The 25,377-nt window shown below is 37.8% G+C and overlaps 1 protein-coding gene across 1 annotated transcript in view; it reads right to left on the bottom strand.

The window, feature by feature from the left end:
* Nucleotides 1–25,377, bottom strand: part of snx29 (sorting nexin 29) — a 270,710-nt gene that overhangs the window by 54,021 nt on the left and 191,312 nt on the right. Inside the window, exon 19 of the mRNA XM_002937686.5 lies at nt 24,208–24,348. Coding sequence (XP_002937732.4) covers nt 24,208–24,348 — 141 coding nt within the window. The remainder of the gene's footprint in view (nt 1–24,207; nt 24,349–25,377) is intronic.

Genomic DNA, 25,377 nt, shown 5'->3' with positions numbered 1-25,377 from the left:
GTCCATCGAGTAGGACAAACCAATAGAGCTATAAAAGTGAAAAAACAGCATTGGGCAAAGCAAAAGAAAACCAAAGGATAACTACATAAGGAAATTCAAAAGGTTGAGCTTTTCTGTTTTAATAAACATAGTTCTCAAGTTGGATAGGTAATACTAGAACAACATCCAGCAGATTTAAAATATATACCCATGTTCAATTCCAAATCTATATCCAAATCGAAACCTTTTGGATATGGGAACTGGGGGGCAGATTTATGATTGCTCAATTTAACGTTTTTTTTTTGCTATAGCCAGCAAGATTTATTGCAAATCTAGATTTTAATAAGTAATTATTTTGCACTACATATGCTTTCATTCAGGCACACTTCTATTCATTGTTGCAGCAGAAAATGAAACAGCTACCAGTGGTCATGGACTACAATTACCCATCATTACCCTTCAAATGCCTAGCTGCAGTGCATCAGAAAAGAAAGTAGGGCACATATTAAATGGAACATGAAGACACACAATATAATTTTATATTGGGGAATATATAAATGCCTTATATGTTTGTGGGTCAATTATTCTGCCCCTGATTGAAAAATTATAATGCAGAGGTATAGAGTAGTGGCATAGACAGAAAAAATAAAATATTTGATTTTCCAGAAAAAGTTCTGCTGTGACTCAGGGAAGGAATACTGCATCTCAATACCACAGAAGGTCTGAGAGGCACTGACTAATTATAAACTTCAAATATGTTAAGCCCACCGTGGTTTTCACACAATATAATAATATAAAGCACAGTGTCAGGATTAAATTTTATCTTTTTATTCTGCTAGAAAAAAATAATAACTTATGAAACTTGTATTTTTACATTTAATGTGGAATATATTTATGATGTCTTTCTCATTCTCTTCCCATACAGGATTGTACTGTTTTTAAATGATACACCATTAAAGATCTCCTATCCCTCCCCTTTTAAAGCTAAAATTAATTTGATCTGGTATCATCCACTACCCAAGCCCACAGTATCTGAGGTGCAGTAACACACATGAAATGACTGGGTAGATTACTTCTAATAAGATGAAATATATTCTTTTTACTAATTCATGAAAATTAAAGACTGGGAAATTTCATTTTGAGTGATAGTTCAGGTCAGATACAAGTACCAAAGGGCTTTAAACATTAATACATTATTAAGCCATAGCTAATGGGTCATTAGAATATCTTAGTTACAGACTGTCTGTCATCTGTCACAGTTTTACCAGGAACTCCTAAATCTAGAGACAGGGCCTATAAGTGAGTGGGTGAGGTTATGGGTATAACTAGGCATGGTTATAAGTGAGTGAGTAAGGTTATGGGTATAACTAGGCATGGTTATAAGTGAGTGAGTGAGGTTATGGGTATAACTAGGCATGGTTATAAGTGAGTGAGTGAGGTTATGGGTATAACTAGGCATGGTTATAAGTGAGTGAGTGAGGTTATGGGTATATCTGGGCATCGTTATAAGTGAGTGAGTGAGGTTATGGGTATATCTGGGTATAGTTATAAGTGAGTGAGTGAGGTTATGGGTATATCTGGGCATCATTATAAGTGAGTGAGGTTATGGGTATATCTGGGCATCGTTATAAGTGAGTGAGTGAGATTATGGGTATATTTGGGCATCGTTATAAGTGAGTGAGTGAGGTTATGGGTATATCTGGGTATAGTTATAAGTGAGTGAGTGAGGTTATGGGTATATCTGGGCATGGTTATAAGTGAGTGAGTGAGGTTATGGGTATATCTGGGTATAGTTATAAGTGAGTGAGTGAGGTTATGGGTATATTTGGGCATCGTTATAAGTGAGTGAGTGAGGTTATGGGTATATTTGGGCATCGTTATAAGTGAGTGAGTGAGGTTATGGGTATATCTGGGCATCGTTATAAGTGAGTGAGTGAGGTTATGGGTATATCTGGGCATGGTTATAAGTGAGTGAGTGAGATTATGGGTATATTTGGGCATCGTTATAAGTGAGTGAGGTTATGGGTATATCTGGGCATGGTTATAAGTGAGTGAGGTTATGGGTATATCTGGGCATGGTTATAAGTGAGTGAGGTTATGGGTATATCTGGGCATGGTTATAAGTGAGTGAGGTTATGGGTACATCTGGGCATGGTTATAAGTGAGTGAGGTTATGGGTATATCTGGGCATGGTTATAAGTGAGTGAGGTTATGGGTATATCTGGGCATGGTTATAAGTGAGTGAGGTTATGGGTACATCTGGGCATGGTTATAAGTGAGTGAGGTTATGGGTACATCTGGGCATGGTTATAAGTGAGTGAGTGAGATTATGGGTATATTTGTTAATCGTTATAAGTGAGTGAGGTTATGGGTATATCTGGGTATAGTTATAAGTGAGTGAGGGAGGTTATGGGTATATCTGGGCATGGTTATAAGTGAGTGAGTGAGGTTATGGGTATATCTGGGCATCGTTATAAGTGAGTGAGTGAGGTTATGGGTATATCTGGGCATCGTTATAAGTGAGTGAGTGAGGTTATGGGTATATCTGGGTATAGTTATAAGTGAGTGAGTGAGGTTATGGGTATATCTGGGCATCGTTTTAAGTGAGTGAGTGAGGTTATGGGTATATCTGGGCATGGTTATAAGTGAGTGAGTGAGGTTATGGGTATATCTGGGCATCGTTATAAGTGAGTGAGGTTATGGGTATATCTGGGTATAGTTATAAGTGAGTGAGTGAGGTTATGGGTATATCTGGGCATCATTATAAGTGAGTGAGGTTATGGGTATATCTGGGCATGGTTATAAGTGAGTGAGGTTATGGGTATATCTGGGCATCGTTATAAGTGAGAGAGTGAGGTTATGGGTATATCTGGGCATGGTTATAAGTGAGTGAGTGAGATTATGGGTATATTTGGGCATCGTTATAAGTGAGTGAGGTTATAGGTATATCTGGGTATAGTTATAAGTGAGTGAGGGAGGTTATGGGTATATCTGGGCATGGTTATAAGTGAGTGAGTGAGGTTATGGGTACATCTGGGCATGGTTATAAGTGAGTGAGTGAGGTTATGGGTATATCTGGGCATCGTTATAAGTGAGTGAGTGAGGTTATGGGTATATCTGGGTATAGTTATAAGTGAGTGAGTGAGGTTATGGGTATATCTGGGCATCATTATAGGTGAATGAGTGAGGTTATGGGTATATCTGGGCATCATTATAGGTGAATGAGTGAGGTTATGGGTATATCTGGGCATCATTATAAGTGAGTGAGGTTATGGGTATATCTGGGCATCATTATAAGTGAGTGAGTGAGGTTATAGGTATATCTGGGCATCGTTATAAGTGCATGGTTATAAAAAGATCCAGACATGATATTGGTGCACTTATGTCCACAAGTGCAGTGGGCAACTTGCTCTTTTCCCCCGCAGTGAGTTGCACGTAAAATCCCTTTCATTACATTACAAAGTACTTGTGTCAAAATGCGATCCTTGCTCCTCTCTATAGTTGCGCTGGGCATCGATCAGCCCTTCTGTTATGCATTCAGAGCTGCTGTACCTATTGAAGCATAGAAACCCTGGAGCTACCATCACCTTCTTAACAGATGGTAGCTTCAGGGTTCCCTAAGCCCCTGTGTCAATAGGGCACACATATCAGTTGCAAGCTGAACACCAGAACTGGTGCCAGTCAAGCTTATTTGGTGCAATTGTGCCCAATTTGTGCCAAAGAGCTTGAGCAGTTATGTCCTTTTTGGCGAATCGAACACAACTGCAGTAGGAGCTGAGCAATTGTGTCAAGATAATCACCTGTTTGTGACCACAGTGATGCCTGAATTCTACATTGTGGGAAAAAACCATGGTGATTGCACCCAAACTAGCCTTTGAGCCTTTGAATCTCAGTTTTTTAAATATGAATGATAAACAGCACTTGCTCTGATTACCAATTGTTTGAATGCATACAGAAAGCATGGGAGCTGGTGAAGGTCACACTAAGCATTTTCAGCCCAGGTCAGACTTGCCAACAACAACTCTATACAAACAAGGATGGGTCCAGTTCACTGGCACACTAAAAAAATAAGAATACTATATAATAGATAGTGTATCTTGCTTTTAGCTTCATGAAAAGATGACAGCATCATAAATTTTACAGGCAATATTTAAAACTCAAGGAGCGTGCTGTAGTTTAGTCAGAAATGTTGCTTTTTTGTTAAGTGAGCTTCTTTGATTATGTTGCTATTATGTTGTTATGCGCAGGCTGCTTTAATCTGCGACTGATGTACAGTAGGGATACGGAGCAGGAAATGTTTAACAAGACGGGCACTTTTTGTACTGGTTTTCTAATGAGTATAAACCTCAGGGTTTTTAACGCCTCAGTTATTTTAGAAATTGATTCAGATTTTCTATGAGCAAGCTTCTGAGAATACTGCCCTCCAGTGACCCAGCCGCTTCTGCTATAGTCTCATTCCCGTTCCCAGGACACATATAAGAATTTGTTGTTGTTTTTTTTTTTCTTATGTAGGAAAACTTATTTTAAGGCTCTCCTTAACACTGTCTTGTTTTAGAGGAGATGTGTCTTCCATGGGAAAATATATGATGATTACTAATCCACATGATATTTTTCTGGTTTGCTTGGAAGCACAAAGACGATTCAATTAACCTACTGTAGCTCATTTCCTATAAGGAATTCAATTGCCTGTCACTTCTAAGCCAGTCTAATATATTGCCAAACTCTTCTGCTAAGTAAAATGTACATGATTGTTCTAAGAAACAATTTTCAAATCAACAGTTTATAGTAACAAGACCTTTAATATAAAAATCAATGCATTAAGTCCCAAGGACATATTTAAAGTCATAGTTTCCTTGATAAATATATGAGCATTTTATTGATTAAGTAATAGTATTCCATAAAATATTACCCATCATTAACAATGATAAAATTAATAGTCATATTGGTCGATACAGGATATAGTATCACTTGGTCAGTATAACAACAAGGCATAAAGTGAATTATTCAATTATTCAAAGGCAAAACAAATAAACTAAACAGGTTAATATATATAACAGGCACAACATTTGTGGACCTAATCTAGAAGTTCCTTCTGTATATATGGGAGAGCAGTAAGAACAATAGGGTAATTTGCAATATGCGATTTGTAACATTGACTGCAATTTCCCCACAGTCAGTTGCATGTAACACCCTTTTCATTAACAGTACTTGTGCCAAAATACGCTCCTTGCACTCTCTGACACCCTGAGTATCTCAGGTACAGTGCTGAGTGCTGTATGTCACACTGATACCAAAGGATGTCTCAGGCTTAGATAGATCATTTCCGCTCTAAGAGGTATTTTTCTGTTTCCAATCTCACTTTTGTATACATGTATACATACCTAGATAACATTCTTTACAGTATGCTGATACTATATCACATATCTATCACAAGTGTTGTGTTTTGATAGACATTTGTATTAACAATTTGGACTTGGACTTTGTACGTTTCTACATTGGATCTACAACAGCAATTTTAAAGACTTTATTTAAATATGGACTCTGCTGGATGGGGTGGGCATTGGAGCCGGTCTTACCCTCCTTTTCACCATTTAAATTCACTTTGACCGTTACACCATTTAGGTTTGACAGAGGGCCCTGTATAGGCCAGAAATGTTTTCACTACTTGGTGAGCTAATAAATCACTTATCACTGCTTCACTGCATTCAGATGTGCCATTGGTGTTTTTGTTTTTCAAGCTATTGATATTTGGCCCCTGGCAGCTTGGAGCCCTCCCACAAGGTAGGCTTGCCACCTGACCGGTAAAAATGGTCTCTAAGAAACGTTAAAAATATAGGAAAGCCGGTATTTTTTTTTACGGAAAAGGTAGCAACCCTAACAGCAGGAGGCACCAACCCTTGCAGGAATCTTATACTGGTGGAAGCACTCCATCCTACGCTAAACACCAGAAATGGTGGCAGCAAGACTTCTACAGTTACATGCTATTTGTGATAGAATGCACATAGTTACTGTCATTTTAGTGCATTCTGGGGAATAAGGGCTCTGGCACACGGGGAGATTAGTTGCCCGCGACTAATCTCCCTGAGTTGCCATCACCTGCCATCCCACCGGCGAAAATGTAAGTCGCCGGTGGGATGGCACACGTGGCGGCGCGATTTCGGGAGATCGCCGAAAAAGCCTCGCGAGGCAACTTCGGCAATTTGCCGAAATCGCCTGCACAGCGTGTACCATCCCAACGGCGACTTACATGTTCGTCAGTGGGATGGTAGTTCGGGGAGATTAGTCGCCCGTGACAAGGGAGATTTGTCGCAGGCGACTAATCTCCCCATGTGCCAGAGCCCTAATACTTTATTGTGGGGAAAAAACATGGCAATTGAACTCGAAAGTACACTATGCTTGTGGCACTTGCAGACATAGATATGCACTTATCACTGCTGTTAGTGTGCAGAGAGATCTTTAATTGCTTCTGAAGTGGAGATTTTAAAGCAATAAGTAGCCGGTACATGGACATCTTTTCTATGAGCAAAGGCTATAGCACCCAAGCTAAGACTAAAGTCACACAATGTTCCAAATTGCCAGCATACTTTATGTGATTGGTGACTCACAGCAACAATAAAACTTTCCAAATCGTATCAGTGGTGCCAATAAGCACAGATAATATGCTGTTCGGTAGAGAACGCATTCATCTAAATTATGCATTAATGTGTCCTAAACTGTTCTGAATCTCAGAACTGTTTCCTACGTCGCTATTACATAATTTCCCTAATGTCCAGAAAAAGTGTAGTTGTTAAATCCAGACATTCTGAATAACATTAAACAGAGCCCATCTCATTACTTAAACATACTTTAATGTAATACTTACTTACCCTATGGGAAGGCTTCTCTATACAAATAAAGAGAGTCTGAATCATTTAAACCGAGGAGGTTTTACTGCACATTTAAACACTGATTTGCGTTATTCTCCGCTGTGCCTGGAGAGCATGGCTTTGTTATTTTGCAAAAATGAAATTTATAAAAGACATTTTTCAAGTCCCATTGTTCAAGGCATAAGGACAATGCTACATACATGATATGGTACTGCTAAATGAGGAAATACACAGTGTGGTGCCAGTGAGTGAATATGAAAGAATGCTAACGTCTAACTTCTGGAATGATAGACACTCAGTGGCCCCATGTATTACATTTGCTTTCTCAGTTGATTCATAGGGTATGCCTTTCCATTATTTAGAATTTAAATAGGAGCCAAATTTTAGGGAACTGGCTGCAACAAGTGATGGAAACAAGTAAGTCATATATTGTGTCATAAACACAATATAATTATATTATATGAAAATGTACAATTCTTTAGTTCTTTTTTATAATTACAGAGAAAAGGAAATCATTTTTAAAAATTGGAATTATTTGCTTATAATGGAGTCTATGGGAGATGGCCTTTCCCTAATTCTGAACTTTCTGGATAATGGGTTTCCAGATAGGGGATCCTATACCTGTACCATTATTTATAAGTGCATTCTGTGGGTTTATATCTATATATCCTTTACTGTACTAGCTTAGGCTAATTTAGGCTAATGGCACATGGGGCAGATTTCTGTGCCCCAAAAAATAATTGTGCGTGCACCTTCTAAAATTCAGTGAATATCTTTAACAACTGTGTGCTCAGTTCAGAATAAATACAAAATATTATGTTTTACCACAAAATGATTAGCTTATAGGGAACATTAATATTATTTCCTGTATTACTATACATTGCTCATGGCAATGAGGCTGACACAGTAAAATGTACCCTTTTTAATAAACTGCGCAGAAATTTGCATGGATCTTCAAACCTTAAGTTCAAAAATCCCTTAAACAACAGGTAGGACTGTTTTGCCACCATATACCTGTAGATTCAAGCAGCTTAGTGACCATCAAGTACAAGGTTCTGTTTTATTATAACTTAGAAAAAGGAAAAAATATGCCCTGTGGCAGATGGCCTTCCCGTACTTCCGAGATTTCGGAATAATGTTTTTTTTAATAAAAGATCCCATATGAATATATATGTGTGTGTGTGTTTATATATATATAAATCATATACTGAATCAAACACAACCTGTACCCAGCACCAAGGGTCTTGTGGTTCAAATAAATATTAGTGTATTATAATTGCATGTATATATATATATATATATATATATATATATATACATTCCAATTGACAATGCGCACTCCTCATCCTTTATAATTCATTTATTGTTGCATTAAAAACATCAACGTTTCGGTCCAGGTCTAGGACCTTTATCAAGATGTTAAACCATGAAAGAACAAACACATAATGAAGCTTTATGCAATACCAAAGTAACCCCTCTCCTCACAGCATAGCCACAACCCTACTCATTAACCCCTACCCTGCATGATCCATACAGAGATTCAGGGTTTTCAAGGGAAAACTATCAATGCACATAATAAACACCATTACTGACATATAATATCATTTTACCTCGTTGGTAAGAAACAATTGAAGGAACAATATTCATTTAGACCTCTTGGTGCCAAAGTATCCAATTTTTTAATCCAAAAGGTTTCCCGTTGGAGGAGCAGTCTAGACCTGTCGCCCCCTCGCTTTGGCATCGGAACATGGTCAATTGCAATATATCTAAATGTAGGTAATCTATGTCCAAACTCCAGGAAATGTTTAGCCACCGGTTTTATCGATTTATTGTCCCGATATGCTATATTAATGGCTGACCTGTGGGCATCCATACGAAGGCGCAACATGAGATCTGTTTTACCCACGTAGGATAACCCACATGGGCATGTAACCAAGTATATTACATGGGTTGTCGTACATGTAATGTGGTGACGTATCTTATATCGTTGTCCCGTATGGGGATGGGAAAAACTACCCCCAGGGGTCATAAAATGGCAGGACATGCATGAGGGACACCTAAAGCACCCTTGTTTGCCATTGGGTAACCAAGAAGGGGAACCTTTTTTAGGGAGGTAACACTTTACTGGATCACTCACCACTAACAAATCCCTCAGATTCTTACCCCTACGGTAACCAATAGTAGGTGGATTTGGACACAACCTACCCAATGTATCATCTGCCCTAATAATGGCCCAATTGGCTCTTATTACTTTCCCCAAATTATGAGTCACTTCATTGTAACTAGTGGAAAAAACAAGATTTACACTCTGATTGTTGTCTCTCTTACGTTTACCATTTACCACCTCCTTAGCTTTAGCTAGAGCCAATCTCAATACAGACTCATCGTAACCTCTTTGTAAAAATCTGGTTTTCATTTCCAATAGTTGTTGCTCGCATTTTCCTGCATCTGAATTATTGCGTAAGACCCTACAAAATTGGGACACCGGTAAAGAGCGCTTAAGGGCTGGTGCATGTGCACTAGTTGCATGCAATAATGAATTACGGTCTGTTATTTTTCTATAAAGTGCAAAATCAATCCTGTTGTCATTAGTAGTCAATTGCAAATCCAAGAATTGTACCTCCCTGCCACAGGAGGCAGTGAATTTGATCTCATCCGAGCACAAATTCAATTCTTGTACCATAGTTAAAAATTCAACCTCATCTCCAACCCAAAAAATGCAGATGTCATCGATAAATCTTTTGTATAGTAGCATTTTATGGCCATACTTAGGCAAGATGTATTTATTCTCAAACTGGTGCATGAATAAATTCGCATAAGCAGGTGCCATCGAGGCACCCATCGCGGTGCCAGTTAATTGCTGATAAAACTGTGTCTCAAAACGAAAATAGTTCAAAATGAATTCTACAGGTGGTCCCTCATAGTCATTATATTCCTCCAATGACAACTGCACTGCTGCCAACCCCTCAATGTGTGGAATACTTGTATAAAGACTTACCACATCAATCGTTGCTAAAACCACCTCTGTGTTCTTTGGGAAAACCACTTTTTGTATACACTCCAAAAAATGTGGTGTGTCTCTTAAGTATGAAAACGTAGACTGCACCACCAGTTGCAAGATATGGTCTAAAAATATTCCCAAGGGATGTAAAAAACTATCCCGTGCCGAAACTATCGGCCGACCAGGTGGTGCAGTCATATATATATATATTGTTTGTGCAATCCACATATGCTATTTAAGCATTATGTTGTTATATATGTTGTTATATATACATGTGTTTGTGATTTCTTAACTTAATTTATCAGCATTATTTAAGACTCAAGACAAGCAAAGCTGCTATAAACTGTGTATCTTGGTTTACACAACAATGACCTTTTCCCCAGGAAAATAAGTAATGTTTCTTGTGTTCTGGAGGCCAAAATCATGGCAACACAATCAGCACTGCTTCAGAGCTACGACAGTTCAACATATAAAAGGATAATTGAATACTTCAGTAATCTTGTGTATCTTACGATTAATTTATTATAGCAATTCACAAACTACTAATAAGTACCCTTTCCACGGACAGAATAAATAAAACCAATAGCACATAATTTGCAAAGAAACAGAATGGACTCTTTCTGGTAAAACTTTTGTCAGCACATACATCACATATGAAACAGAATACATACATACATACACAGCAAAGTTTACTGTGGGAGACAACATGCAGTTGAGCCTTTGAGATGTTGAATTTACATTAATGAAGCCTCTATTGAGAAACATATTTACACCAACATTTCAAAAAGACTACACTGGCTTTGAACTATTGGACACCTATACAACCCCCACATCATATTGGGTATCTGTCATTTGAAACTGCACAGTATGGTTTGCTTCATATCTTCCTCTCTTGGAGAAAGGAGCTTGTTTACAGTTTGAAGTCCTTTATAGAGTATATTACTTGTGCAGAACAGAAATGTATCAGAGAAACCTGTTCTGTTGGGGGTGTCAGTTTCCAGAGACAAGCTTACAAGATAAGGACTCACTTTTTCAAGCCTTCTGCAATACAGGCACGCTGATAATGCAAATAAGGGGTGGCATGTGAAGAGAACAAGGCAAGTGTCGCAAATCCGGAACTTGATGAGGATGGAAAGATGTTGGTGGAAAGTAGAAAATGCAGAAATAAAACAAAAATAACAAAAGGAAGCACAGGAAGCACAAGGAGAACTGGTTTCTGTGGTCATTAAGAGAAAGAAATGTAAGAAGGAATGTAACAATAAATATAAATGTTTTAATTAACATCAAAATAAATCAGTGTTGCAGTCATTTTAATTATACCATATTATTTCTCTTTTTTAAGCATCTTTTTTTAAATTTACAGTCCTGAAGCTTCTACTTTTCTAGATGCTATCAGTTGTAATCAAGCAGCATAAAGAAAGAAAATAAAGATTTCTCTCTCTCCTTACATGAATACATTGCCCAGATAAAGGCAAGTCTCTGGTAACTAGATTTATTAGAAGATTTAGTTTTTTATTTCATTGGAATTGTACAGAGCAATGAAATATAAGGGGGTAATGCAGGGAGTCTAGGGCCTGCAAGCAGTAAATAAAACATGTGTTTGAATATATATATATATATATATATATATATATTCTCTGAATATTATCTGGGACTTGTTTATTATAAAATGTCAGCACAAAAATCAAACAAATATTACAAAACATGGATGTAAGAGCCACAATGGAACAAATGGCAGTCTGGAATGACAATAACAAAAAGAAGCAATACGATAAAATATGCGCACAATGGAACATATACCGTGAAACTACAGTACCCACCTCGCAAGATGGCCAACAACAATAACCAACCAAAAAAGGAAAAAACTCAAGATCTCATCTTAAAACAAGGCAATATGGCCTACAGACAATGGACTTACCTGGTGTTTTCTCTTTACCCCAATTTACTCCTTCAATTACTAATCCCTCTCTTCCCTTTCCAACCCAACTAAAACCTACCTATCAATAAAGGCAAACCATACCTATACCTCTAACCTATCCCTATATACCCCTCTTTATCAATAATATATAAATCAAAGACATCAATATTACATGTTTTTTGACTGAAACTATGTAAACTGCCAATACTGATTATGTTTAATAAAAAGAAGTTACAAAAAAAATAAAATGTCAGCACACAAGCCTCAGTGCAATCTATATGCAATGAAGCTGTGTAGTTCTTTCCTCCACAATGATTAACACTGGGCTGAGCCCACTAGCAGACTGGGTCAATGTTCAGAATATAACTATTAATCCTACAGAGTTGTATCCCCTCTTAGCCTCCTCTTTTCTACAGTAGGTGTTTTAAGATGATATCAAAGCAATAAATGTTCCACCACTAATAACAGACTTCTAGAACAATGACTCTATTAATTTAAATCATCTAGTTCCAATTTTGTTATGCCTTACTGTACTATAAATCCTATGAAGCAATAAGTAAAAGCCGTTAAATTGGCTCAATAACAACAGATGCTTTAAAGGATAAGCAAATGGTATCCATGGGGTAGGAAGGTTCCTGAAGTGTAACCATCAGACTGATGAGCACTTAGGGTTTTATAACATTTATGTAGCAGATAAATATATGCATGGCAGACACTTAAACTTCCGAATCACCATGACACTGTCTCCTCAACTGGATGCAACACATAAGAATGGGATAATTAATTGCAACAGAATAAGCATTAGTCTTTGTTTTATAGAAAGTTACAAAAACTTCGAGTCAATATAATCACGTTATTACTCATTTCTGCTTAGAAAAGTTGATATTTTTCCCCTGAAGACATTCAGTGTTTTTTTTCTAACATTTTCAAGAGATTTCGTTCTGTGTATGCTCTCTAATAAAATATTTAACACAAGCAGAGGGAGGAGGTGATACATAAAACATTAGCTTTGTGTTACAGAGCCTGCAAATTTTGGTCAAAGAACCTCTCAGATGAACATTAGCAGAATGAATTTTTCTGTAAAGAGCCTATATTCCACCAGGAGTGCTTTAATTGCATAGGTTTCAAGGGGATTCATGTCCCACCAATATTTCAAGTGTTATTTCATTATATATTGTATTATAAATGCTATTTTTCTGCTTACAAAAAAGCATACTTCATTAGTTAGGCCCAAATTAAGAATAAATGTGGGCACAGGAACTGCAGAATGGTTTGCACCCATCTAAAGGGAGGGGGGATGGAATTTAATTCAATCTTATCTGTTCCTTATACAGCCCAGTGACACCACTGATTTTTGGGGCCCAGACCAAATGCATCTCTGCCCTACATTTAAGCCAACTCCAGCATTGGTTCTGGAATTTTGTTGGGATGAAATGGAACACATGAGAATCTTGTCAGATGTGAGAGACCTTTTGAATCAAACCTTTGCTGGCAAAAGACATAGGCATAACTTTCCTCTGCTCTTCTCATGGTCTCCACCTCCCATCTTGTTAAGGCCAAGTGCAAACACGAGTTATAAATGGCCTATTTAAGCCAGTCCCTCCCTTCAGTTCTGCTTTGCATCAAGCCATTCTCTGTGTTGTAGCGCCCTTGTGTCTGAGTTTTTGGTAAACCTTGTCCCTGCTTCACCCATGTTCCCAAGTTTCTGCTTCTCTCCAGGTAAACGTTGTCCTAAGCCCTATTCCTTGTTCCTTAATTCCCAAACTCCCGCTACCTTATCCTTCATATTTGATCTCCTGGTCTTGCACAGACTTGTATTGCTTGCCACCCACCTAGACCTCTTGCTTGATTTTATGGACTTGTTCAGCTTGCCGCCTGTCCTGACCACTGGCTATTTCTATGGACTGGCTTCTTATGCTAATCAGCTGCTCAATTCACTGTGTATCATCATTTACTGCCATTAAATATGGCTTCAAGTTTTCATCCAGCAAGTAATGTGTACACTTTGTAACCAAACACATAGCTACTTGCCAGCTACACACCTGTGCCTGTACTTGACAAATCTACTTTAATCCCAATTATGAATTATTTAAAAAACATAATAAGACAGTAGCAGAACAAAAGCATCAGCTCCAACAATGGTTAATTCTGCAAAAGCTCAAGAATCAGATTCACATTGCTCTGCCATAGGAATCTGTAATTATCCATCCTTTGTGTGGTTTTATTAAGAAATATCCTGTAGAATGATGGCACAGACAATCCTAGGGTTTCATTAGTGAATCCCATTGTTCAACTATTGTTCTTAAACTTAGAGAAAGCTCACACAAGTGTTGCAATTAAACCCATACAAACTGGCTGAATGTTTTTATGAAGTCTGACATACCAAATCTGAATATTTAATCACCATAGGGGACATTTTCTAATAGGGAAATGCAAGTAATGAGCACTAAGAGGCACAACAAATACATATACGGGTATAGAATCTGTTATTCGGAATGCTTGGGACCTACTGTTTCCTGGATAAGGGGGCTTTCCATAACTTGGATTACCATACCTTAAGTCTGCTAAACATTATTTAAAAATCAAACAGACCCACTAGAAATGTTGAATATGGATTCATATAGCCTAGTTACCATCAAGTACAAGGTACTGTTTTATCACAGAGAAAAAGGACATTGTTTTAAAAATTAGAATATAAAGCATAACAAAAACTTTCAACAAGATATACTGTAGTAGGTGCATATAGAAACACAGATATGCAGAGTTGACAGAGAGACAGAGATGAGATGAGATGTACACAAAATGCTTAGAGCTGTCTTTTGTTTCTCCTTGAGTATAGTGGCCATCAGTAAAGCCTACTTTTGCCAGTGGGGATATATGTGCTGCTTTTACACTTGCTAAGAGTAGCAGACTATGAGGGGTATTTCTAGTTTCATGCTGGAAAGAAATAGAATGGGAAGGGAATAAATCCATAAATAAAATATTAAGACCAACAGAAATATTGCTGAGAACTGGTCAGACTTAGTTAATACATTTAATGGTGAGCTTTCCTTTTAAATGTGTAAAGTTTAATGTTTAAATTCACACATACATATATTATACTGTGCATACAAACACATAATCTTTGGCAATATAGAATTCCAGAATTTGAAATCAAGACTCTAAATACAGAATAATGCGGGTTAAAAAAAAAAAGACATCTAACACACCAAGGACAGATACATATCAGGAGTACAAGAAAATAAAGCAGTGATGCAGAAAATCTTCGGTGTTTGTACTCCGCGTTTGATGGATTTATTAAGCAGAAATGATTTGCTGTCCTTTCAGCAACTACACACGCAGCGTCCTGAAAGTGTGAACAAGCTCAGAGTATGTCAAGTGACTATTTCCCAATTAATTAGATGAAATATAAAAGGCACTGCAATGACAGCCTATTTTCCGTCAGCGGGTGTTTTCCAAGTGTTTACACTACAGAGAAAGTAATAGCCATTACACTGGATATACCGGTACTAAATGCAGCATAATCACACAGAATGGGTTGCATTATTTCATTTTATTCCTCCCTCTCCAAAGTTTTGAAAACAGTGTCAGTGCATGAAGCCATGGCCTACACAATCACAGCAGAACCATTACCCCATGCTAAGTGGATCAGATCAGTTATTAGCCCAAAATATATATATGCATTCTCACAGACTGGAACGAGGCATAACAGGCAGGATAGGGATGACAATAAGGCAGAATGGGCTACAGCTCCTCTTCAATAATAAGCCTAACAATAATATAGAGTTCAATGTACAGGAAGGAAAAGAATGGAATAATACTATTATTATGTTGATCATTTGCTTGTAAGTTGATATATTAAGATTAGCTTAGTTTTCCAGGGGAGTGTGTATTAAAAGTGTGCTTAACATGCTTAAGTGTGCCTAATGTTTAAATGTAGGTGCTTTATATTTCCATTAAAATCATTTCTGAATGCCCCCCTTCACAAAAATAGGGGTTGTTATTGTTTTGGCACTGGTAGAAGGCAAAGGGCTTGCATTGAATCTGGTATTGGTGTTTATAGATATTAGCAAACCAACCAGATACTTAATTACCCAACAGATGAATTGCTTTTATGCAATATTTTCTAATACAAACGGACTTTGCTTTTTTCATTTAACGGGGCTGATGAGGCTATATTTCCCAAGCAGAATTGCATCCATTAGAGCACAAATCATTAATATCAAATGCACAAACATAAATGTAACACTTGTTTGGCTTAATAGGGGTATTATACCAGGCTAGTTTGGACTTAGAGCATGTGTTACATGCAACCCCCTTTCCCAGGAATGGGCCTCCGCTATATGGGAGCTATGTCAGGGCTAGATGATATAGTTGAACTACAACTCACACTGGTGTTGTGCAATATAATAAGTGATAGGACGCCAGGAGCTCTTGCAGTTAACTGAATGATACTTTATTTGGACAAGGCACATATAGAATAGTGCATCAGGGTATATACTCACAGTCACAGCAGTATAGAACTTGGTCACAGAGAACACAGCAGAAGTGACACTCAAGGTAACAGTATAGCCCACTTGGAGGATATGCAGAGTATTAGCTGTATACCAGGAATGGATGCCCTTTACTGGAACGGATCCCCTCCAGCCAACTATGGTTCAGGGTAAGGTACTGCCTGAATCCTGCGTCTTAACTGTGGTCCCTACAGCAAGGCATACAAAGCCTGGGTTAGACTAAACCCTTACAGTCTCCTTTGATGGGGCTAGTGCTGCCCTTACTAAATAAGCTATCTATGCTCACCACTCCTAGAGGGTGCTATTACATATGACTGACTGTGCTGGCTTTATCTCATTCACGGGGCCCTGTCCCCGACTTACAAATCAGCAGTTCTCTTTACTGGGGCCTAATTGCCTCAGGCTCAGTGACATGAAGCCTCAGGACAACATCAGCCAAAGAGGAAGACACTTCCTTGTGCAAGACACTATATAGTCTGCACAAGGGGAGTGGTCAACCTGGGCTAAACCTATAGGGGGTAGCCTAATACTGTAATCTGAGTGTAGAGGGCTCTGCCCTATTACAACACATATAACATAAAGGTAGGGGATAACACCATAGGGAACTTAACCCTATGGGTCCCTACATAAAGTTAATTAATTAATCCAAATTATATTCCTCTGTTGCTTTTTCTATTATTAAGCATTTTTCTATGATTTTGTCTATAAATATTATAGCTTTTGTTCGTATAAAATATTCAACCTACTCTATCTGACATCTGAGAGTAGTCTTTTTTGTCAAGAAAGTTTAAGGAGAATCCTGCTTCCACAGATTGATGTGCTTGGCACTTTGAATCCTAGGGTGAGACATGTTTGTAAGGATTGCAGTAAAAATGAATATAATGAAATTATCTTTATCTTCTTCTATAAACCAGATAAAAGCTATGTGGCCACTTTTCAATGGAGCAATGCAAAAGTGCACAACTAAAACCAAAAAGCCACCAGAAATTCTAAGACAGCAAAACAAAAAACTGTCTGCTGGTTTAATTCAGCCTAAAAAGGAATATTTTGAATGCTTCAAGCATTTGGCCCTGAAGCGGCAGGTCAGACTAGGATACAGCAGGTCAGTAAACAAATGCATTTTTCCATTTCAAATTTTTAATGTCTAAAAGCAGGAAATACTGACAGGGGAAAATATTTATTGCAAACAATTCTGCTACGTAATCAGGAACATGTACCGAGACCCTTGTGCAGAACAACTGATGAATAGTCACAGGTTATTCACCCAGTTCTTAATGGAGCAAGATGATCTTGGAGTCTAATTATTGTAGCATGACTACTAAGCCTAACAATTAAAATGGTATGAAGTAATAAAATATAAACTGACCCATATGACATAAAGGGGAAGATTTATCAAAATGTGAGTATAGAACTTAATACATAAAAACTCATCCATGTTCTATTCATCTCTATGGGATTTTAAGAAGGCTATTTAGCAATGAGTGAAAGTTAGCACTCACCATTTGATAAATATGTCTCTTAGGGCCGTGGCAGACGGGGAGATTAGTCACCTGTGACAAATCTCCCTTGTCGCGGGCGACTAATCTCCCCGAAATGCCATCCCACCGGCTTGAATGTAAATCGCCGGTGGGATGGTATATGCCGCGCCATCAAGGCAACTTCCACGATTTCGGGAAATTCGCGGCGCCGCATATGCCATCCCACCAGCGATTTACATTCAAGCCGGTGGGATGGCATATCGGGGAGATTAGTCGCCCGCGACAAGGGAGATTTGTCACGGCCGACTAACCTCCCTGTCTGCTACAGCCCTAAAAATCCCATAGGAATGAAGAAAACATGGGTCAAGTTTTATGTATTGCGACAATAGGTTTGCGATTGTGATTTTTTGTTTTTGTTTTCACGAGTGTGCAGTATATGCAATAAAACCTTTTTAACCTATTTTTGCATTAAGATTTACACAATTTTCAAGCAGGTATTAAACATTCGCAATGTTGTAAATGTTTAGTGAACAGTATTACATTGCAAGCAGCGCTAAGCATTTGCAAAAACGCCATTTTACATTTATATGTAAATTAATCCTTAATTACGAAGGATTTGTGGATGTCTGTGGATAACAAACTGTGTAACTCTAGGCAGTGTCAGTCAGTGGCTACTAAAGAAAATAAAGTATTGTCTTACATAAAAAGGGCATTAACTCGAGAAATGGAAGCATAATTTAACCACTTTAGAAATCCCTGACAAGGCCTCACCTTGAGTATGCAGTGCAGTTTATATATCATAATATCATGTCTTTTTCACCTCAGTATTTTTTATATGTGAGTTAACAGGCCTGGGAAATCACTATTCATACTGTTTACTGACAAAACTGGTGTTAGCTTGGATGATGAGGGATGCTTTCAAAATCACAATGAAGGTTTATCCTATACTAAATAAAGACTAACATCTAAAGTTTATGTTTTACCCAAAAGCTAAACAAGATGCTAGTTGAATAGATTTAAATACAAAGCTTGAATGCTCTGGAATATCTTATATGGGAACATTATAGATACTGTACATTAGATGTGAACCAAAGATCTTTTGCACATTCAATAAGATGTGCTAGAAGGTGTGGAAGGTAGAGGGAATAAGCTAGCCAGGATTTGCAGGGATTCACTTAAACTGTCTGTTATTATAAAGATTAGGCTGGGAAATATCATATTGGAATAAAGTTAATGGTACAACATCTTCCTTTTTCTCTGGCCTTTATAGGTCATGGTTATAAATTCACTGCCTGAGGGGAGGACTGGCAACATTTGACCTGAGGGGAATAAAAAGATCTACTTTGCCTTTAGCCAGTAGAAATAACTAAACCTATGGCAGACCCCTAATAATACCTCTTCCTCGATTATGCAATATAATATTGTTAACTGAAATTCAATAATAATACACTTAAAACATTCTTTGTTCCAAAATGATTATTTTGACAGCACATACAACCAACTAAAAAGTCCTAAGAAGCATAAAGAACTGACAATGTAAGCCTGTTTTTTATTTTCCTTTCCAGCCCTCCCTTTAACATGATTATTTGAACATTATGGGTGCTGCTACCCTATCAAAATTGTATGGCTTTGGTTTAAGTTAGCTGAAAGGAGAGGTACCTCATCTCTACTGTCTAAATAAGAGATATAGTAAACTTGTGTTGCATTTGCAAGACACATTAATGATGCTGATGTTTTAAAAGCAGAGATCAAGGTAGCCATAATTTTATTTCTGTATGGTGAAACAACAGGCTTGGATGGTGTCCCCATTGTGTGTGGAGCAACATATAGTTTCTAACCAGGATAGTTATATAACAGGTCATTCTACTGTGTTAAATTGAAAGCCGTTACGCAGCAGAGTGAGGCTTTCTTGGAGCCATGGACCAAACACAATTTGTCCCATAATGACCCAGACCATGGGTTCAACCAAAAGTGGTGTCTTCCTTTAGATCCTGCTCTTCCTACTAATAAACAGATAATAGACCATATTCAATTTAGTGAGAAAAAGGTTTGTCATGTGAAAACTCATGGAGATTCAAATTCAGATTCAGTTGAATTCAGAAGAATTTATCCCACAGTTCGAAAACTCTATTTAAATTTATAGGGAAAAACTGAAAAAGAACTAGGAAAAAATGTTTTTCTCCTTGAACTGAATTTCATCTATGAGTTTTTATGTAATAAACTGGAATCTGGAGCAATGTTACTGTTCTGGAACTTGGAAGTAAATTTTTTACATTGCATATATAACATGTTGGAGTTCCTTTCAAGCCCAACAGAGTCTTGGTCTAAAGGTCGCCATACACAGGCAGATTTCAGCTGCTGACCCTGGTCCTTCAGCCAAAAACCAGTGTCAATACTACATTATCCCACTTAAAATCTTGAAGCTATTGCCTCCCTTTACAGTAGTAAAAATAACAATAATGAATGTAGTGCTGCGTCTACTACTAATATAGATCTCTAAACACACCCTCTACAAATTTCCAAATGTGACTTTGCAGTTCTTAACTCATGGCACCCCCTGGGAGTCCAGGAACGTGCATTTAGTCAGGAATATAATTTAGAATTGTTTTAGAAAACCAAACAAAATTCATGATTTTTGCTGTTCTTCTGATTAGATCTGGGCTTCTGGTGCCTCCCTGATGGTTTAAATAATAAGCTACAGTTGTGTTATCTGTTTGGATATGTACATTCTGACCCAGCACTTTATTGTTGCATTTTTTCAGGGCTTCCCAGATGGCCTCCATTTCCCAGGAGTTTACTTATATTGCTGTTCCAACTCCCCTGGCAAGTACAGCCCCCCAACCATGGAGACTGGCATCGGTGGAGATTAGTAAGGGTTGATATGGAAAAATTGTGGCCCCTCTTTTTAGATTTTCCACTTTCAGCCACCAGGAGAGGCCAACTTTTATGTGTGCTAGTATCTGAATATACATATTTAAGCATGATGCCTTATAGTTCCAAGTTTTGTTCAGCAGTGCCTGCAGCTCCAAAAATTTTGGCATAAGATGATTGAAGGGAGGACTTTTCCCAATTTAATTTCCAACCTAGGGACTGCAGGGTCTGAAGCACAAAGATGGTTCTCCAAAGTTTCGAAAGAGCTGGCCTTTATTAGTCATCTAAATAGGGAATTATGGAAATGCCTTGAGCTCTTAAAAAAGGTCGCTACCATCATTTCCATCCTGGAAAATATTCTTGGTGCATTGGATATCCTGCTCGACAGATGTGTGATCTTTTATTACCACTCTCAGAAATTTTTTATAGGATTTTCTTATTGGGACATGCGAATAAGCATTCTGAAGGTCTTATGTTACCATTAACATAACATTGTAGACCTGATCGATTCCTGAATTTTTTTTTGAGTGTGAAATTATTTAAGTATCTGAGGTCGATTATGGTCTTGAATTTACTGTTGGGCTTGGGAATTAAAAATACTAGAGAGTACACTCATAAATTCTTCTCCTGTTTTTAAGAGACTGGAACTGGAATATTTTGAATTTTGAACTCTTGAATGGCTGCGACCATAGCTTTTTTTTAAAAAATGTATCTGTTGGCAGAAGTGTAGTTATAAATCTGCATGGATGGAAGGATTGTAGCTCTATTGTGTAGTCTTCTCTTAAGCACCCATCTGTCTGATATTAATCACCCCTCCGACTGGCAGTCTGTCGCGCAGAGAAAGATTTGTTACTGAAGCCTGAATGACCTCTACCTATGGCAGGTTTTGACCTCCCGGAAAAGAAAAATCTCTCTCTGGCTCCCCTGTTATACTTGAATCTTGAAGTAGTTACAGATCAGAGCCAAATAATCTTTCTCCCTCAAAAGGCAAGTTAAGGAGGCGACTTGAAGGCCCATGGTTTGATCCAAATTGCTCTCCTTGCTAAGGTAGTGAAGGCTGTAGCTTTTGCGAGCACATCAACAGAGGCTAGAGCTGCTTCTGTTGGAAAGTCTGCCGCCAAACATAACATCTGCCAGAAGTGGCATGCACCCAGGAATGGCCACAAGACTCCATTCCTTCTGCTTAATAAGCCGAAAACATGGAAGCCCCGTCACATGATCAGACATTGTTGCTAGACAGCTCATGATGTCAATTAAAGTGCGCACCATGGAAGTGACCGGCAGCTTCTACACAACACACTAAGCTCTCTGACAGTTCTCTTGCCCTGCATTGTTTCAAAGAATTCTTCCAGCTCTCTGTAAGTACTGTAAGTGATTCTTCTGCATACAGCTTCTTTTCATGGTGGCATTACAGCTGTCCACTGGGGCACAATCTACAATTAAGTGGCACCCTGAGCAGCAGCAAACCAATGCTGTTAAGGGTTTCTTACCCTGGGGGTAGTATAAATATCAACAGCGGCACAATCTACCAAGCTTTGTTTAACAATGCTGACTATAGAACACTTAACAATCTGCGATGCATCCTCACCTGTAGGTAGGAAAAATGCTAGCATAGTTGGGGAGAGGGGTGTTCTTATAGGGAAACTTTTGGGGCAATGTTTTTCCTACCTATGGGGCAGGGCATGTCTCCATGTAAGGAGACATGAGGGGAAAAAAGCCTTTTATTCTCACATTACCCCTATTAAGAAGATTGTTTTGTAATCCAAGGTTCCTTTGACTCATTTAGCAGAAAAGGTCCAATAAGTTTATTGTTTTCCTGTATCCCTATTTCCAGTGTTACTTTAAGAGCTTTTTTGTGCTAATTTTCCTGTATGCCAATTTCTTATGTTAATTTCCAGTGTTATTTTAAGAGTTTTTTTGTGCTAATGTTCCTGTATCCGCATTTCTAATGTTAATTTCAGAGCTTCTGCTTGTTTGCTGAAAAAAACAGAAAATAGAAATGCCTCTTTGCATTCAGACTGGTGTCACACAAATATCTGTAATTTGCTTTTATGATGGAGATATTTTAAATTCTGCAGTCTTTGGCGTTTGTCTCAAGAAATACATAGTAAAATGAAGCACACATTTATTATGTCTGTCCATGTATCTATGTATGCCAAAAAACAAAAGATTAAGCAACAACATCATTGTAGCAGTGTACAATATCGGGCATGTACTTTACCCCTCAATAAGGGCGCAAAACAAACAACATAGTGGTCACAGAGGTAAAGAAGGTGCACCTTAGAGCTTGAAATCTAAAGGGTACAAGAAATCCCTTGTCACAAGTACTACTTTTTAAGAGCAGAGATCAGAATATTTGCTAGCTTAAGAGAATCTTATTTGCAGTCGTTTCTTTCCCTCTTAGTGATGATGATGTCAAGTGGATGATGTCTAACACCATGCTGTGGGCAGCAGCCAAAGAGCACTTAAAAAGTAGTAATTATATCTTACTAAGCCAAAGGGAATATAAAAAGAACGATGGGATGTGTTAAATGTGCAATTACTGCTAAGGAGCCAAATGGAAAGGTCAAAGTGACAATTACAACAAAATACATGCTCACCAATAACTATGATTCCTTACAAATTAGTGACAGTCACACAGCTGTAATCCCTCTCAGCCCCTTAAAGGTGCACTCAACTGCTCGCTGATCGACTAAAATTAAATGTTAATTGTAAAGGTACATGGCCAATTGGGCACTAGATCAAGGAATTTATTCATCTCAATGCCTTATTGTCATTCTTCATTTTTAAGCCACTGATATATTTTTCAGAGTTATACATTAGGGAAACAAAGCAAACAGAGTGATTCACAAAGATTAATGCAGAGTAATAAATTAGGAATTTCCAGTAGCAAGAAGTCCCTTCTTTTGGTTTAATAGGACTCTGAGCTGAATGGCCTTAAGTGAAAGAAATCCCATAGTACCTCAGTGATAGGATCAATGTTAGCAGTGGGGTAAACTATGCCACTGGAGTATGAAATGTTAGAATTTTATATTATATTGCATTCACTGTATGTTCTAGTGGTCTGACTGCAGGATAAAAAAATGCATTTAAAGCACAGAACAAGAAGAACACTGGTGACAGGGGAAAAAGAATTGATTCAGGAGGAAAGGGAAGGTCACATTTTAGAGAGTATCATGGGTAACATATAGAAATTCAGCGTATGAATCTACAGCTACAGTCTTAAGATATCAAAATATAGATTTGTTGGAATTAGCAGGCACAGTAGATATTTGTGCCAAATACTGTATTTTGTCCATTGTCTATATATATTACTTTAGTATTAGTTTTTAGTATTTACTATTTTAATATTAGTATTTAATATTGAGTTTTAACTCTACACAACACAGACTTCAAGGCACCTGCATAAAAACAGCTGGAGATGCAGAATCTACAGTTACAACGAGTCGCAGGATACATGGCTGCCATTTTGTTTAGATTGAAAATTATGATATAAATCAAAGAGTCAACCGATAACAAAGAAAGAGTTCAATGGTCATTTAAATCAGTTTTCAGTCATGAAAGCTTTGAGCGTATGTACCTTGTTCCCAATAGCTTTTTTTGGTGGAAAATGAAACGTCCTGATGTGCGGATACTTGGTCTGTAATTTGTGGTGTAAACTTCGAAATTCAGTGTATCTCCGGTAAACATTCCATTCATCATCCTTAATCCTTATATAGACCTGAAACATAAAAATTTAAGCATAAATATTTTGGCTAAAATAAGCAATTAACATTGCCATCACAACATCACTAGGAAGGGCATTCCCCAACCTCACTGCCCTCACCGTGAAAAACCACCTACGCTGCTTCAAATGGAAGCTCCGTTCCTCTAATCTAAAGGTGTGGCCTCTGGTGCGTTGATTGTTTTTATGGGAAAAAAGAACATCCCCTATCTGCCTATAATCCCCTCTAATGTACTTGTACAGAGTAATCATGTCCCCTCGCAAGCACCTCTTTTCCAGAGAAAACAACCTCGACCCCTTTACCAGTTTAGTTGCACGTCTCTTTCCAGCTCATTAATATCTTTCTTAAGGACTGGAGCCCAAAACTGCATTGCATACTCAAGGCCTTACCTAAGACCTATAAACTTTATAGTATAAATAGGCAAAATTATGTTTTCCTCCCTTGAGTAAATGCCCTTTTTTTTATACAATATAAAGCACATTATTTGTCTTAGTAGCCACAGAATGACACTGCCTGGAATTAGACAACTTGCTATCTACAAAAACCCCCAGATCCTTCTCAATTAAGGATACCCCCAACACACTACCATTTAGTGTATAACTTGCGTTTATATTATTTCTACCAAAGTACATAACTTTGCACTTTTTAACACTGAACCTCATTTTCCAGTTTGCTGCCCAGTTTTCCAATTGTCAAATCACTCTGCAAAGTGGCTGCATTCTACATGGAATTTATAGTTTTGCACAATTAAGTATCAATAGCAAAAATAGAAACAGCTCTTTCAGTGGCCATCTCCAGGTATCAAGATAAAAAGCAAAGGACCAAGGACAGACCTCTGTGGAACTGCACTAACCACACAGGTCCAATTAGAAAATGTTCCATTTACCACCACTCTTTTTAATCTATCCTTCAGCCAGTTCTCTATCCAAGTACAAATATTATGTTTGAAGCGAATATCCCTCAATTTTGGAGAAAAAAGTCAAATAAACTAAAATAACCATACCTTAGAGCCCTTCCAGTTGGTT

Source organism: Xenopus tropicalis, chromosome 9, assembly GCF_000004195.4.
Source record: "Xenopus tropicalis strain Nigerian chromosome 9, UCB_Xtro_10.0, whole genome shotgun sequence".
NCBI classification, from domain to species: domain Eukaryota; kingdom Metazoa; phylum Chordata; class Amphibia; order Anura; family Pipidae; genus Xenopus; species Xenopus tropicalis.
Note: the sequence above shows the minus strand (reverse complement) of the source record. Positions and strands in the feature narration are given on the sequence as shown.